General features: G+C 38.5%; 1 protein-coding gene across 13 annotated transcripts in view; it reads left to right on the top strand.

Annotated features, from left to right (window-relative positions):
* DROSHA (drosha ribonuclease III) overlaps positions 1–16,871 on the top strand; it is a 131,232-nt gene that overhangs the window by 98,374 nt on the left and 15,987 nt on the right. For all 13 annotated transcript variants that reach the window (XM_063724077.1, XM_024247302.3, XM_024247298.3 and 10 more), the window contains 5 exons: positions 2,430–2,532; positions 4,540–4,610; positions 9,611–9,655; positions 11,131–11,288; positions 12,748–12,853. In XM_063724077.1, the coding sequence (XP_063580147.1) occupies positions 2,430–2,532; positions 4,540–4,610; positions 9,611–9,655; positions 11,131–11,288; positions 12,748–12,853 (483 nt within the window). The remainder of the gene's footprint in view (positions 1–2,429; positions 2,533–4,539; positions 4,611–9,610; positions 9,656–11,130; positions 11,289–12,747; positions 12,854–16,871) is intronic.

Genomic DNA, 16,871 nt, shown 5'->3' with positions numbered 1-16,871 from the left:
TCTTCCACCAAGCCCAAGGCTTGCCATTCCCATAGTACTCAACACCCATTGGCTGCAGCAGAAGGCTGTGGCAGTCCCACCTTTCTTCTGTCTAGACCAGTAGTCCTTAACCATTTGGAAGGGAAGGGAATTGATGGAGAATTGTTGACCCCTTTGAGAATCTAATGAAAGCTCTAGGTCACCTTCCAGACTAATGAACATTTTAACACATAAACAGTAGCACACCACTCTATCCTTTTTAAAAGTTGTACTAATGCCGGGCACGGTGGCTCATGCCTGTAATCCCAGCATGATTACAGGAGGTAAGCCGAGGCAGGCGGATCACGAGGTCAGGAGATCAAGACCATCCTGGCTAACATGGTGAAACCCTGCCTCTACTAAAAAATACAAAAAAATTAGCCGGGTGTGGTGGCAGGCACCTGTAGTCCCAGCTACTCGGGAGGCTGACGCAGGAGAATGGCGTGAACCCTGGAGGCAGAGCTTGCAGTGAGCCTAGATTGCGCCACTGCACTCCAGCCTGGGCAACAGAGCAAGACTCCTTCTCAAAGAAAAAAAAAAAGTTGTACTAATGCCTGCATGGAAAAATAAGAATATAGAGTAGAGACTAGAAGAAGTCAGGAAATTCACATCACAGCACTCCAGAATACAGTAGATGTTTATAAGATAAAATATGGCTTGCAGTTTGCTCGCAAGCAGGGCTCCAGAGATAGCAAACAATTAAATTTTCCCAGTGAAGTTGTGAAACAGATGAAATTTACATATTCTAGTATAAACTCTTGCACTTTGGGATCAATTTTTAAAAAGAGATATTTTCTGCTGTTGCATTTGCGGTAGTCAAAACTCATTTGAGTATATTTTATAATCACGAATTTCAAACAGTATAAAATACTACAGCATATATGTCTTATTTTTATTGTCTTTGTCTTTTTCCAATATGAATAAATATGGATATTTAAGATACATACTGAGACACACAGAATCTATGTCTTTTGTCTGAGGACTGGTGGAACTCATATTGTCCTAGGCTGTTCATTGACTTGTGATTTGTTCCATGTTATGTGGCATGTTATTGCTTAGTATTTATTGAATTGAATTACATGGTAATGGAAATGGATTTATTGCATATTTATGCAATGTTTGTATCTTTCTTTTTTATGGAAAGAATTATGATTTCCATTTATTCAATCTCAGGAGTTGTATAAAAAATATTCTTTCACGTTGTGTCTAGTTCTAAAAGGCTGGAGTTGATTTGTGTGTTGTAATGCCATGGGATAAGAAATAAGCAGCTGCCGAGATCAAAGTAAAGGAAAACTATGAGTAAGATAGTGAAATGAATCCAGAGGTAAAGTTAGTATACACTGATGTATTCATCAGCCCTACACCTACAACTGGGCTACAAATTTGGCTCTAAACTCTTCTGAGGCCAAATCAGAAAAGGAAACACAATTCACTATGAGTGCTATTTTCAGAGCCCTTAAGATCAATCCAATTCATTGCTCAGAAGGTCTCAGTGAACCCACAGAGAGATGAGTATGGAAACCTCATAAGGGGGACACAAGTGCAGAGGGGTCCCCAAATCCTCACAACAAATAAAAATAAAGATTTAGAAGTGTAAGGCATTTTGAAGTCTTCTGAGGGTCCTCACTTACTCTACCACATAAAAATCTATTTTGGGCCAGGCGTGGTGTCTCACACCTGTAATCCCAGCACTTTGGGAGGCTGAGGTGGCTGGATCACTTAAGGTCAGGAGTTTGAGACCAGCCTGGCCAACATGGTGAAACCCCGTCTGTAGTAAAAATACAAAAATTAGCTAGGTGTGGTGGCGGGTGCCTGTAGTCCCATCTGCTTGGGTGGGTGAGGCAGGAGAATCGCTTGAACCCGAGAGGTGGAGGTTGCAGTAAGCCAAGATCATACCACTGCTCTCCAGCCTGGGCAACAGAGCCAGATTCTGTCTCAAAAAAAAAAAAAAAAAAAATCTGTTTTGTATGGTGCTGACATTGTCAGTACCACATGACTTGAGTCAAAGACATAAAATTGACTTTCAGAAGTTTGTGTTAGGTTTGTAATTCTCTGCCTAGGCATATTGGATGAACCCAGGGGCTTGTAGCAGAGTCTTATTCCAGCCTAGGCTAGTGCTTGGTCTGAGCTTGGAATTGGAAAGTTCAGATCTGATCAATTCTGAACCCTACTTGAATTATTGGAGTTTGTAGAAGCCTGTTTGGGAAAGAACTGAGTTAGTGAAAACTGAGCTATATGTATAGGACTTCTAATGAATGTTAAACTAAACTCTGTTTTAATATATTCATGGATTTGTAACCATTATGCTGCCCTCATCTCGTCTCCACACCAACTCTTTGCAAGAGATGCTGAGTTACTATAGTTAAGATTTTGGCAAACTTTCTTACGTTTTGTCATTGTGAATTTTGTAGAAACTTGAACTGGATCGATTTATGCTGTATGCTCACGGGCCTGACCTTTGTAGAGAATCGGACCTTCGACATGCAATGGCCAATTGTTTTGAAGCATTAATAGGTAATTTCTCTCTTCTTCAAGAAGTCTACTTTCTTGCATGTCTAAACAGTCTGGAGAGCACATAAAATTTAGTGTGGAAACTTGGGACAGAATTACTTGTTCCCAAAGCACATGAGGTTCCTAGGACGAAACCTACCACCTTATATTATAGTTATTTCAGTTCCTTCAGAGCAGTGAACGTGCCTCTTTTTTTTTTTTTTTTTGCATTCTTACTGCCTGAATTGGTGTCTGATGTCATGTAGATGCTTAGTATTTAATGAATTGAAATGAGGTGAATATGAAGATGGATTACTTTCCAGATTTGATTCAGGATCACATACATAAACAAACGGATTAGGTTGCTGAGAGACTCCAGTGTTGCTTTTGATTAAACTATTTGTAAGATTTCTGTTTTAAACATCTTGAGAACACCACATTTTTTAAACCCCACCCAGGTTTGAGTTTGTATAACTGTTATTGATTCACTTGAAGCAAGACTGATGTTGACATTCCACTCCTCACTCAGGCACTTCCTTGGCTTCTTTTTGACTGTAACCAGAATACAATTAGCCATTGGTACAGGAAAGTTATGAAGAGTTAATTAGCTGGCGATTGCAAGTTTTATGCTTTACAATGAAATGTTACAGTAGATTGACAACTTGATTTTTTTTTAAAGTAAATGATCAAGTACATTTTAGCTTTCAAAGGGCTTTGTTCTTATCATTTTTGCCCTCTTCCTTTGAAAATGAATATAAAATCTTCCCATTGTAGTTTCATGCTGATGATAGTGGGAAGAGAATGTTTAATAATTATCCACAGTCTTTTCACAGCTATGTCTGTTTTTCACAAATATGTCTATTTTCAAAGAATTTGTCGCATGGAATTACTTTGCTCTGTACACATAATATTTTTGACAGTTGGTGTTACCATTGCCTCCAGAACCAGCCAGACATGATTCAATTTCCTGTTCCATCATTTATCAGATCTGTGTCTTTGGCAATCTACCTAATCTCTTTGATCCTCAGTTTCCCCATCTGTGAGACTGTGAGATGGAGATAGTATCACTTACCTTGCAGAGTTATAATGATCTTAATATCTGATTCTGGCAGCATCCAATCCAGAGCAAAGCTCTACTTCCTTAAGCTGTCCTCGCTAATCAACTAATATAAGCCTAAATCCTCTAAGTCTTTTCTAACATCCTCCTACTGAGGTACCCCATGAAAGTGAAGATAAGAATGTGGAAATGCTTTGCATGGTACCCAGGACATAAGTGTTTCCCAAACCACAACAGCTACCACCACTGTTACTCTGACTATCATTGTTACAACTATCAATAAATAATTAATGTCTTTAGTTGTCAAAAGCCCTGGTAACTAAGTGCCTTAACATTTTACATGGAAAAGTAGCCTTTCTGAAGACAAGTGTAAACATTTGATTTCAAGAAAATATGACTACTCCATTGTAATTGATACCCAGTTAAAATGTTACCATAGTACTTCCTGGTTATGATTCATGAGTGTGTGTGCCTAATGCTTAATTATTCCAAATTAAAGGTAAAGCTTCCCCTGATATTTTATTTGCAGATGCCTTCATTGATCTAGACTCAGGTTTTGTCTATCAGGTTTTTTTTTTTCTTTAGGTATCTATATACATTTGATCAGAAACATAAACTATAAATGCATAAAATAAAACAGAACATTTGCTTTACTAAAGTCAAGTATCTGTGCATTGTTCCCTTAGTAAGGTTTATACTTTTACCCTTCATGATAGTTGATATTTGGCCTCTTTTACTTACAATATTAGATTTAGATTTTAGTAAATTGAATTCCGTATTATTTCAGTCTAATTTGTAACACAAAGCATAGCAAAAAGAGGGGAAATGTCACCTCTAAGACAATTGCTTCTGAACATGTTGATTTGTTTTCTGTGAGTAGTTTTTGGCTTGCATTTTTGCTTTTTATAGAGATATGTCATTTTCTTTGACTGTTGATGGAGACTCTCTTTTGGCATTCTCTGTTTTTCATCTAGGAGCTGTTTACTTGGAGGGAAGCCTGGAGGAAGCCAAGCAGTTATTTGGACGCTTGCTCTTTAATGATCCGGTATTTCTATAGAATCATTTGATTTTTTTTTGTTATATATTATTACAGAAGATTTTATTTCAGCTGGTCTTTGTAATTTGAAGAGAATATAGGAGAAACAAAATAGTCAGATCTACCATAGATGGGACATTTCAAGTACACCAAAATGGCTTATTCAACTCTTGCAGATGGAAAGTTCCATGGACCTTTACACAAGGAGTTTTTCTTTGGCCCGAACCTGTCTTTCCTCATGGTCACTTATCAATTAAATATGAATACAAATGTAATAGGACTTCGCTTCATTTTGAAGTGTCTTGAAGCTAATTATGATTTTATATTTTAGAATCATTGGGTATCTACCTCATGCAGGCTTAGTTGAAGTGATAGCCTTTTGGCTTTTCTGTGTATGATTTGTTTTTATGTAAATTATGTAGACTAGATAAATGTTTATTTATTTTTAAAAGTCAGTTCATAGGGAGTTTCTGATGGGGCTCTGGATAAAGAGTATGAAAGTACTTTTTTGAAAGCAAATTGTAGTTTAAGAAAAAATGATGGATTCTAAAATAGTTTCTGTTGTTACTTAAATATTAAGCTATTAATATTGCCAGAGATACCTTTTTAATCCTGCATGTAATAGAGCACACTGGATGCTTTCTGCACCAAAACAAGTCAATTTAACATTTAAAAGGAGAAGCAACTCTGTATTCCAAATTGAAATGTCATTATAATTGAATGAAATAGCCCTCATGGAGCAATAAAGAACACAGGAAGCCAGTTTTAAGCCTCTGTGAAACCTTCAGCTTAAATGGCTGTCAGACGTTATTACTGTATTACTTTGGGTAGTTTTTTTAAAAAAGGATCAATAGTTTTGGAAAATATGACCTGGACAATGTTCATATCTGAGAATCTGATTTTTGTGTTTGTTTTTCTAGAGATATGTGATAATTTTTATGTGTGAATTTCCTCCTTATGGGAAGATTATCTACAGATGTTCTGTGTCCCCCCATTTTTGTCTTGCACGTATAAACACATGTGCATCTTGATTTGCATCTGTACCAGATGGTGTGTGTTTTAAGACCCTTTCTCAAATCTTAAATTTTCTTTGTTCTGGCCTTCACCTTTTGTGGGTCATTTCAGCAACCTCTTTGCTCTCTTTCCTTCCTGCAATCTTGTCTGTGTGTCCCCCAGCACCCTTTAGACTCCTTCCCCCACCCCCACCTCCTCCCTGTCCCCTTCTCCCATCTTACCTGCATCCCCCAATCCACTGTGCTCTGTTGTTCTGTTTTGCTGCAGTTTTCTACCTGTCTTCTTTAATTGCATCAGTCTGTGTTTAGATTCTTTTCTCTTCAAAGTGCCTCTCTCCCAGTTGTCTACTTAGTGAGCTTATCTTGTGTTTCCAGTACCTAGTGCAATGCTGGCATGTGCAGCGTTTAATACAGATTTGTTAGAAGAGTGAAGTGAATAAATGACTGGATTAAAAGCAGAGTCTGAACATTATCTTACAAACGGGATGGTTGAGATTCAGAATTTTTTTTAGTGTGTCTTTTGTGAAACTGTATAAGGCTCACAATGTATGGGTTTTCCTCTTTAGCATTCTGAAGTACACAAACTTGGACACTGACTCATTTGACATCTCCATATTGGTTTCCACCTATTAGTTGTAACATGTGAGAGATGTTAGTGAACCAATGTACTTCTTTTTTGAATAAGGCATCATGAAAGCCTAATTAGCCAGAGACAGCCAGGGACAAACCTGTAGGCAACAAAGTCAGCTTGATTGGCTGTGCTGTGGGGGTGGAGAGAGACATCCTTTGTGAGGCCTGGGCTGGTGCTGAGTAATTCTCAAGAGGTTCTTGGCTGTGGCCAGTTTAGGAGCATCAAGAGATTACTTTGGGATTGGGTGCCGTCACAAGGCAAGGGCAGCTTGGCGATTGAGTGTCTGCAGTGATCCTTAGTCAGAGGGTCATAATGGCATTTTACAGCAGCTGCAAGACCTTGAGGGAAACATTGTTTCCTGCTCACTTTGCTGCTGGCTTTATCTATGTCTTCTCAGCCCTGTAAACAGCAGGGCTGTTTTTTTTCTTTTTCATCCTCAACTGAGTTTTACTCTTTCAGCCCAGTTTTGCTGTTTTTGTATTTTGGTCTTTGTGTAACCCTTCATGTTTGACCCAGTACATTCAGATCCATTGTTTCATTTTGATTATGTTAATGGCCCGCTTAGAAAGATAGAGTGGTGTTAATGTGATTTTTGCTATGCCCCTGCTTTCCACACCTTTTCTCCTTGCACATCTGTCCCAGTACCTCTGACTCAGGCCTTTTCTCTGGAGCTCCATAAATTGGAAAAAGTGTCTTTTCAAGTTGCCTCTGGGCACCTTCTCACAGGTGTTTCACAGATACCTCATTTCAACATGTGTAATATTGAACCCATCACTTTTAACCCCCAAACGTGTTCCTCCTTCCTTATTTTTATCTTCTAAACCAGAAACCTTAGGATTTATTTTTGTCCCTAAGCTTTCTTCTCCTCTTATCTGATCAATTGTGAGATTCTATCAATTCTGACCCTAATATTTCTTGAATTGCTACCCTACTGCTTTCCTTTTTGTCCTCCTCATTTCTCACTTGAACTCTAACCGGCTGCCATGCCCCACCGCTCCAGTCCATCATTCATACCACATTTCTTCTTTTCAATATGCAGATTTGGTTATGGCCTTTCTTGCTTAAAATCTTTGGTTACAGCCTCCCAGGCTCTATATACTACATAACATAGCATTTAATAGTTTTCATAATCTGACTCTCATGTTTTTTTAATCCCTCTTTGTGCCATTCACTAGGAATCACCTTTTCATGCCTATGTACTTTAAGACTTATTATTTGTATGTTTCTGGTGCCCCGTTTTTGATTCTCACTCTCTACTGATTTGCCAAAATCTTCATATTCTCAGGACACATCTGAAGAATCATCTCCTCTTTGAAGCTTTATCTGACACCTCCAGGCAGTTTTCCTAATACTTCTATGTATATATCTCATTATTATGAGACTTACCACAATGTATTAAATTGCACTTATTTACCTTCATTCTTTCTCACTAGGCCTCTTTAGGACAGAGCTAGGTATTCAGTAAAAACATGTTGCATGAACAAATGACCTGATCAGAATATTTTCCAGAAGAGCCAACTAAAGGTAGAGACCTTGCCTAAGGTCCTTGAGCTAATAAATGGTAGCACTGGGGTTCCAGTCTAGATCTTTTCAGTATATTCCCCCTGACACCAAGGTGCAGCAGAACTCTATCTCGGTGTCTACGGGGTAGATGAAAGGAAATGGACACGTGCATTAGTCTGGTCATGGGGTGTTATGCTATTACACCAAGATGGGTGGCAGCAGACATGAAAGGAGAAACCACAGTCTTGTTTGGGTGTAAGACATGAAGGTGATAGAAGAAAGGTGAATCAAGATCCTTGGGAATTTTGAGCCTTGGAGACTGGGGTTGGTTGGAAGAAATAGCTGTGTATCGTTGTTGTTGTCATCATTATTAATAGTAGTATTTTCTATGGGCCAGCTCTGGGTTTAATACTTTGAGTGCATTGCTCAGGGTGTTTGTCATAGAACAGCTTGAGTAGTCCTACAATTATCTTTGTCTTAAGCTGAGGACATGGAAGCTTAGGTTAAGTCACTTGCCAAGATGGAATCAGGATTGGACCCAGGCAGCCTGACTCCTAAGCCTGCCGTCTTCTGTAACAGATGCTCTAGTTTAAGGAGAAAGGTGAAAAGTTATCATTTGATCATGTTCCATATGGGGTAATAGGTGCCCATGTGATATTTAGAGTTATGGACTGGGAGCTTAGGTAAGAGGTCAGTGCTGCAGCAGAAATGAATGAGTAATCCAAACTGAAGTAGTAAAGCATTGGAAATAGTGGAATTCTCCAGTGGAAATGGTAATGAATAGGTCAGGCAGGGGCTGAAGTTTGATAAATGTCCACTTAGGGTGAAAGGAGGAAGAAAAAAAGCATTGAGAGAAAGTTGTAAGAAGGTAAGAACAATCAATATAATTTGCACTATGGAGATTTCAAGGGAAAGATTTCTGAATTGGTTAAGAGAAGTCCTTTAAAGTGCCCCAAAGAAAGTCTGATGTTTAAATGCTTTTAAAAAATATTATTTAAAAAACCCTGAGTGTATTTTATTAAGATATCAGTTGTGCAAGAAATATTAGGTATTTTACTTTTATCACCCTGTGTGTTACAAGTGGTACTAAATTTTCCTATACTTCTTCTCCTCTAAAAAAAAACTTAAATATTTTTTCCTCTTAAGGAATTTTTTTTATTTATTTCAGAAATCTAACATCAAGGTCAGGAAGTAAATTCAGTCAGAGGCTCCCTAGAGTCTGAAACTAAAGGAAAAACACTTTAATCCTGAGGAAGTTCTCATTATAACCTCCAGATTTAACTCAGTGGATAAAGTAATGTACTAGGGGTTTCCATAAAATTCACTCATTCCAGTAGTTCAAGTGAGCATTTGTAGTGACCCACTGTAAAAGCATGATCTCATAAACGTAAGATCTTATGAAGACGACATGGGGCGTTTTCCACTCCATCTTAAAATAGCTCATATGGTAATGAATTAGTGCCTAAAATAAAGGACATTTGAAATGAGTTTTAATTACAAAAGGCACAGCTGATGCACATTTCTGGATAATGGTAAGAAAAAAATACGATTAAAAGAGCAGCTTAGTGCAGTGTATTAGGTTAACCAAATGTGTAACTTAGTTTTAAAAGGTGTCTGACTTCTGGGACTAGACGTGGCTCTTTTCCCCCCTAGCTTAATAGGCTAATTAGAGTTGCTACAGGCGGATTGAGTGGTGAATACACTTAAAAAAAAAAAATTAGTTTGCCAGCACTATTGAATTTGCTGTAAGTGGAGTCAGTGTCTGAAATAGTTCAGTATTTCAAATAATGACATTTTATTTAGTACTCTAGAGTGCGTTAAATGGCTCCCTTGAGCATTAAAGGCATCACTCTATTTTCCAGGACCTGCGCGAAGTCTGGCTCAATTATCCTCTCCACCCACTCCAAGTAAGTATGACCTCCCTGTCTGCAGTGAGCTTTATAACTCCAGCTATTCATGTTACTTTCCTTTGCCTTTTTTTCCTTTCCCACTTTTATCTTTTGATTCTCTTCAGTGGCACTATGCCTTTAAGCTGAGGTGTCAGACCTGGAAAACTTTGGAACAATAGGAGAATGAACCCATGCATTGTGTTTATGTGGTCTGGAATGGGGTAGGGGGAGTATTGGGAACCATCTTCCCTCAACGAGGAAGGAAGAGCTACTGTGTAGTTATGGATGCCCCACCACCACCACAAGGTGATATTCAAAGCATAAAATGTTGACTCCAGTATATCTACACACTTGCTATTGCAGGGGAAGTGTTAATAGTATGGAAGCGAGTCTGAGCATACTAAAAAAGTAGAACAAATACTAAATTAACATTGTTAACGTATAATCTAATCTGGATCTTAGAAATTGAAAGCTTCAATTCAGTGTATAAAACCTATTGTAAATTAAAAAATTAGTATACTGTGATAGCTTTTCACTCAAGATTTTGGAATTTAAAAGCTCTACATATGGTGGTGACACCTATTTCCCCAGATGGTTTAAGAATTCTTACTATTCTTTGCTTTTATTTCTGTTTTACTTTGGGATATATGCATATATGTAAACATGCATATGTATCCTCATATACTTATTTTTATATATGTATATGAAATAAATGTAAGAAGTGGTTGAACTCTCATAAGAGGCTTTACAGTAAGAAATGACATTAATTCAGAGTACTTTAAAAATATTTTATTAATACATGAATGCCCAAAGTTGTTGCAAATGTTCATTTTAATCACACTTTTCATATTTGCTCTCTGCCAGTTATTAAAGGCTCATTGTTGGAGCGCCACCTGTCTAGTGGTATAATAATCTCCAATGTACATTGAACTCTGTTTTAATGATGCTCATTGCCAAAATAGGTTGGTCCCTAGAAAACACAGTAGTAAATTACTTTCATGCAGTAGTTTTTAAAGGACAGACCAGCAGCATCTGCATCACCTGGGAACATGTCAGAAAGATGGATTCCCAGTCTTGATTCCAGACATAGGAAATCAGTAATCTTGGGGGCAGGGCCCAGCTGACTGCGTTTAACACGCATGCTGGAGTTTGAGAACCATTGTTTTACTAGATATATATATTTTCTACCAGCTGTTCTTCAGCTTGCATCTCCTTGGAGAGTTAGTATAATACTTGGGATTTTGAACTATCTGTGTACAGTACTTGGCCTTGAAATTTGATAGAAGATTGAAAAATATTATTTGAACCTTCTTTAAATATTAGATTTGTTTGCCATTCAAAGAGATGAGAAACGAGCTTCCATGCTTTATTGGCATTTCAGAAATTTCTGCTCATGGGAGAAGGAATTTTACAAAACACCATCCTAGAATTGATCATTACACTTATAACCAAAAATGAAAAAATGATTTTTATTTATTTCTATTTTCCTGTAGCTACAAGAGCCAAATACTGATCGACAACTTATTGAAACTTCTCCGGTTCTACAAAAACTTACTGAGTTTGAAGAAGCAATTGGAGTAATTTTTACTCATGTTCGACTTCTGGCAAGGGCATTCACATTGAGAACTGTGGGATTTAACCATCTGACCCTGTGAGTTAAAAGTTCTCATGTAGTCCCAATGTGACCATTTAGACGAGGCAGTCCCAGACCTTTGGAGCATGCCCTTCAAAGGAATTGGGATTTCAAATATATTTCCAGGAAAGTCACATTGTGAGATGGGTGAGCAGACAGACCTCAGTGTGGACCTGGGGTTATGCTCCAATCCAGTGTTGTTGGTTCCATTGTCATGCATCTTGGTTTCTCTGTGAAGTTTTAGGAGAAGTGTGAAGGAAGTATAAACTTTTTCCCAGCAGGACAGATACTAAATATTTTAGGTTTTGTGGGCCATGAGGCCTGTGTGCAGTGATTCGACTCTGCCCTAGTAGCATCAAAGCAGCCATCGATGAAATGGAAATGAGTGAACATGGCTGTGTTCCAGTAAAACTTTATTCTTAGAAGCAGTCCGTGGGCTGGATTTGGCTCTCTGACCCCTGCTCTAGATGAATGATTTGAAGGTGAGCTAGTGAAACAATTACCAAAATAAGCAAAATTTTACTTCCTTGGGGTTGTTTTTTATTCATTTTTTTACTCCCCTCTTCCAAACCAAACATTCCCAACTCTCTTTAAACTGTAAAGATGAAAGATTCTTATCATAGATTTTTTTTGTTTTTAAATTTGGATTCCAGCTTTGAATAATGGAGTATGTTATTTCTTTTTCTTTTTCTTTCTTTCTTTCTTTTTTTTTTTTTTTCTGACAGATCTCACTCTGTTGCCAAGGCTGGAATGTAGTGGCATGATTACGGCTCACTGCAGCCCTTGGCCTCCTGGGCTCAAGCATTCTTCCTGCCTCAGCCTCCTGAGTAGCTGGGGACTATAGGCGTGTGCTACCATGCCTGGCTAATTTATATATATATATATATACACACACACACACACACGGCTAATTTTTATATATATGGCATATATATATATATATATATATATTTTTTTTTTTTTTTTTTTTTTTTTTTTTTTGTGGAGATGGGGTTTCTTCATGTTGCCAGGCTGGTCTCAAACTCCTGGGCTCAAGTGATCCACCTGCCTCAGCCTCACAAAGCACTGGGATTAGAGGCATGAGCCACTGCACCCGGCCAGAGTATATATTTCAATAAATTTAGCAAAGAAAATTCTTGGACCTGTTCGCTTTCTTTCAAGATTGTTGTTTGTATTATGCTTGATTTTTCAATTTATGCTCTTCAGCTTCTGACCAGGCAGTGTTTACCAGTCTTTATTTTGGCAATCGTTTAATCCTTAGATAATATTCACTTTATTCTTCTTTAAAACTCAACCTATATATTAACTCAGATCTCTTCTCAATCGAGGGGTCTTAGGGAATTGTATTTGGTTTTGTGCTTTAAAACAAAATGAACACATTGTCTTTTTAAGTCATGCCTTTTTTAAAATTCTGGGTGTTTTTTTGGAAATCCATAAATGGTTATTGATTTCTTTACTTTGATGTTTCTTTTTCCAGAGGCCACAATCAGAGAATGGAATTCCTAGGTGACTCCATAATGCAACTGGTAGCCACAGAGTACTTATTCATTCATTTCCCAGATCATCATGAAGGACATTTAACTGTGAGTTTGTTAAATCACTTCCTCCAATAAGATTGCTGTAAAGCAGAGTGAAGATTAGAGAGGTCAAATATATATCTATGTAATTGATTTCTTACTCTTAGTGACTTTAGCTTATCATATGGCTTTGTTCATTTCATTGTGCAAATTGTATACAAAGCACATATGCAATGAGAGCTCATTTTATACCTTTACTTACTGACTGCCTACTCTGTGCAAAATATTGAGCTAGGCCTCATGGAAGGAACAAAGATAAGTTGACACCAAGTCTGTTTACAAGGAGCTTAAAAATTATTAGAGGAGATTAAAGCTTAAATAAATAACCACAAAATAAACACTATATATATATATCATGAGTTTATACATGTAGATACACACTATAGAAAGCATAAGTTACTATAACTAAATGCAAGGTAGAACATGTTAAATATTATAAAGAAGCCTATGTAAATTGCTGCACTTGTGCAGTTTAGGAAAATACAAGGTTTCTTCTATCTGTGGAGTTCAAAGAAGGCTTCATGGGTATAATGATGTTTGAGCCTTTAAAGATGGTTAGGATTTGGCCATTGGGATTTGGCGGGAAGAAATGTCTATGCAAGGGCAGTACACACACTGGGACTGCAGAACAAAAAGGCATGGCATAAAAAAATGAGAAGACTGAGAGGCAGTAGGGACTTAGTTTGGTTAGACCATGGCAGAGTTGAAGGAGAGTTACAGAGACAGGTTTGATTTATAAACAAAGTGAAATGGTCCCTATGCCTCTTATTTTGGTTTCATTTTATAAAACTTTTGTGAGCTTTTTTATTTGCTGCGTACTGTTTTTACTCTGTGAAACCAATCAATAATATCCTGAAATGGTGAACAAAACATCCAGAAGGAGGTCATGATGATCTCTTAAGGCACAATGAGTAACCTTTGAGAAGTCCCTTGAGGATTGGACATTGAGAAAGCAAATACTTTACTGGGCAAAGAAAAATACTGGTACACTACAAGATACTTAGTGCAGTCTGTCTTTATTATGTTGAAACAAATAACAGGTCTTTCAAACTTTGCATCTCTACAGTTTTTATGTGTGTTCTGCTTTGAATAGAATTGGATTTTATCTTTGTAACTGTGAGCCCTCGAAATAGTTTATGCGAGACATAAATATTGGAACTAGAGGGAATATGGTGACTTGGCTGTTTAGACGTCATTTTTCAGTGGGATTTCTAAGCCTAGCATTCATTCACTCAGTGAGTATCTCTTGAGTTCCATCATAAGTGCTGAGGAATCAGCAGTACTCTTTTTTATATTAACAGTTTGATTACCATTTAAAGTTAACTGTTTTTAGGTGGACAAGAAAGTGTCTTTCGTGACTTAATATTAAATTCATAAAATATAAACATTTTTGAGAAATGAACTATTGTCTAGTATCTCACTGTTCATTAGAAAAACAATAAATTGCATGTTCAATATCCTCTGACACTTCATACATGTCAGAGTATCTGGTTGGCCCGAGAAATGGCCAAACCAACTAAATAGTTTGAAGTAGTAATTCATCTTAGGGCCCTATAGAGGCCACTTTTGAAAGTGTTTGCTTTAAATACACACATTTCCCCTGGTATTCCTACAAAATTAATCGTGAACGCTAGGATCTTATAGAGATGGGAAGTTTATTGTTTCCCACCTGCTCACCGCGTATATTTTCCCTCCCACCACACTCCCCCACCCCAGCATTGAACAGTAAGGAAACCAAAACTCAGAAAGGCATGAGTCCTGCCCATGATCTAGAGAAAGGTACAACTAGGACTAGATGAGAGACTGTAGTTCTGTGTTCTTTCCAAAGTCACTTCAATGCCAGAAGTGTAGTTTTATCCAAAATGTATTTAACAGCCCTGCTATCTTAATATTAGAAAGTTTTTCACTAGCTTATTACAATGATGTTGACAAATGATAAAATTATGTGAAGGCTTTTTGAATTATATTCAGAGAATGCTTTGGTAGAAATCAGCAGGACCAGCAGATCTGCGGGCAAGACAAAGACAAAGAATAAGCTAAATGCAGATTCTAACAGATACCAACTCCCATTAGCATTAACATGGCTGCTCCCTCCTCCTTCTTGAAACGCAACCTTTGTTGGCTTCTGTCACGGTGCACTTTCCTGGTTTTCCTCTTACCTCTTTAGCTACTCTTTCTCAGCCTGTTTTGCCAGACACATCTTAGTCTCACAGCTAATAAACAGTCCATATCTAAAATGCTCTCTCTTAGGCCATGTTCTCTTTTTAATAGAGTCTCTCCTACCGGTCTTTTCAATGTGTGTCATCAGTTTCATCTTACCGGCAGATGACTTCTAAACTGATCTCTTCAGTCCTATCTCACTTCTGAGTTCCAGCCCTAGCTGCCTTCTCAACGTCTCAACATATGTAAGACTGAATTTGTAGTCTCCTGCCTGGGTCCTCGTCCAGTATTCCCTGAGTAATTGAATGGCGGCACCACCCATTCAGTGTTGCATGTCAGAAACCTAGGAGACATGTTGAATGCCTCTCTCTATCTCCCTTTTGTATATCCCAGTCCATTCACAAGCCCTGACTGTGTTACTCCTCGAGTATTTCTTGAATTTATCCTCTTCCTTATGACCTTTTTTCTGTCACCCACATCCTCCCTACCTGCCTTATTCACCTGGACCACTGCAGTTTAATTTCTGCATAACTATCAAAACGTTACAAGAGCCAGGTATGGTGGCTCATGTCTGTAATCCCAGCACTTTGGGAGGCCAACCTGGGAGGATTGCTTGAGCCCAGGAGTTTAAGACCAGCCTGTACAACATAATGAGACTCCATCTCTACAATAAAATAAAAAACTAGCTTGGTAGAGTGGCATGCATTTGTAGCCCCAGTTACTTGGGAGGCTGAAGTGGGAGGATCACTTGAGCCCAGGAGCTGTGGTTGCACCACTGCACTCCAGGGTGGGCAACAGAGCAAGACTCTCCTCTCTCTGTCTCTCTCTCTTTCTCTCTGTGTCTCTGTCTCTCTGTCTCCCTCTCTCTCTCTGTGACACACACACACCCACCCACCCCACACGCACACAGAGTTACAGTGTGACTGATAGAGACCCAGTTAAAAGAAGTGGCATTTATTAAATTGCAAAGGATAGGAATCTGAAGGTTGTGTTCATGCAAAACATAAGGCAATGCAGCATCTTCCCGTGAGAGGAGTGGGCTCCTGGAGTCCCCAGGTGTCTCCTGGATGTATCCTAATATTTGAAAAGCCTGCCTTTGCTGTTCTTACGGGCATTTTTGAACTCTATCTGAGAGATGGACAGCCTCTCAGGCAGAAATCCTTCAAGAGGCCCAGATCTCAGGCCTTTGTGAAGTCATTTTTGCAGCTTCCTAGCCTGGTCTTCCTATGTCAACTCATGCCCCTGCCCAATCCATTTTACATGCTGCAGTCAAAGGAGTCTCTTCACAACAAATCTACACTGGCCTTTCATCTACCGTGACTACACTGTGACGACACCAGCCATTCATCTTCAGTCCCCTTTGGTTGTTTCTCTTCCTCTCCCCACCTCTTAACATTGGAGTGGCCCGGTTCTCAGTCGTCAGACCTCCTCTCTGTCAACTTCTGCTCCGTAAGTGATCTCATTCTGTCTGTCTCATGGCTTTGAATGCATCTTTACACTACTTCCTAATTTGTGTCTTTGGCCTTTTCCCCTTTCCTTTTTCTTGTACATTTGTTTAAGTTCTGTGTAGATTCTGACCACTTTTACGGTTATCACCCGGTCTGAGCCACTGTAGTCCAGATTATTAGCCATAACCTCCCAACTGATTCATACCCCGCACCCTAGTCAATTTTCAGCACATCTAGAGGGATCATTTTTAAAGAGAAGCCAGATTACATTCCTCTTCTGCACAAAACCTCCCAAACCTTCCCATCTCAAGAGTAAAAGACAATGTTGTTACAGTCACCTTATATGAACTGGCTCCCTGTCTCTGACTGTTTTTCATAAGACTCTTAACATTGGCCTGTATGCCAGTTCCTGCAGG

The sequence above is a fragment of the Pongo abelii genome, chromosome 4 (genome assembly GCF_028885655.2).
Source record: "Pongo abelii isolate AG06213 chromosome 4, NHGRI_mPonAbe1-v2.0_pri, whole genome shotgun sequence".
Classification (NCBI taxonomy): domain Eukaryota; kingdom Metazoa; phylum Chordata; class Mammalia; order Primates; family Hominidae; genus Pongo; species Pongo abelii.
Note: the sequence above shows the minus strand (reverse complement) of the source record. Positions and strands in the feature narration are given on the sequence as shown.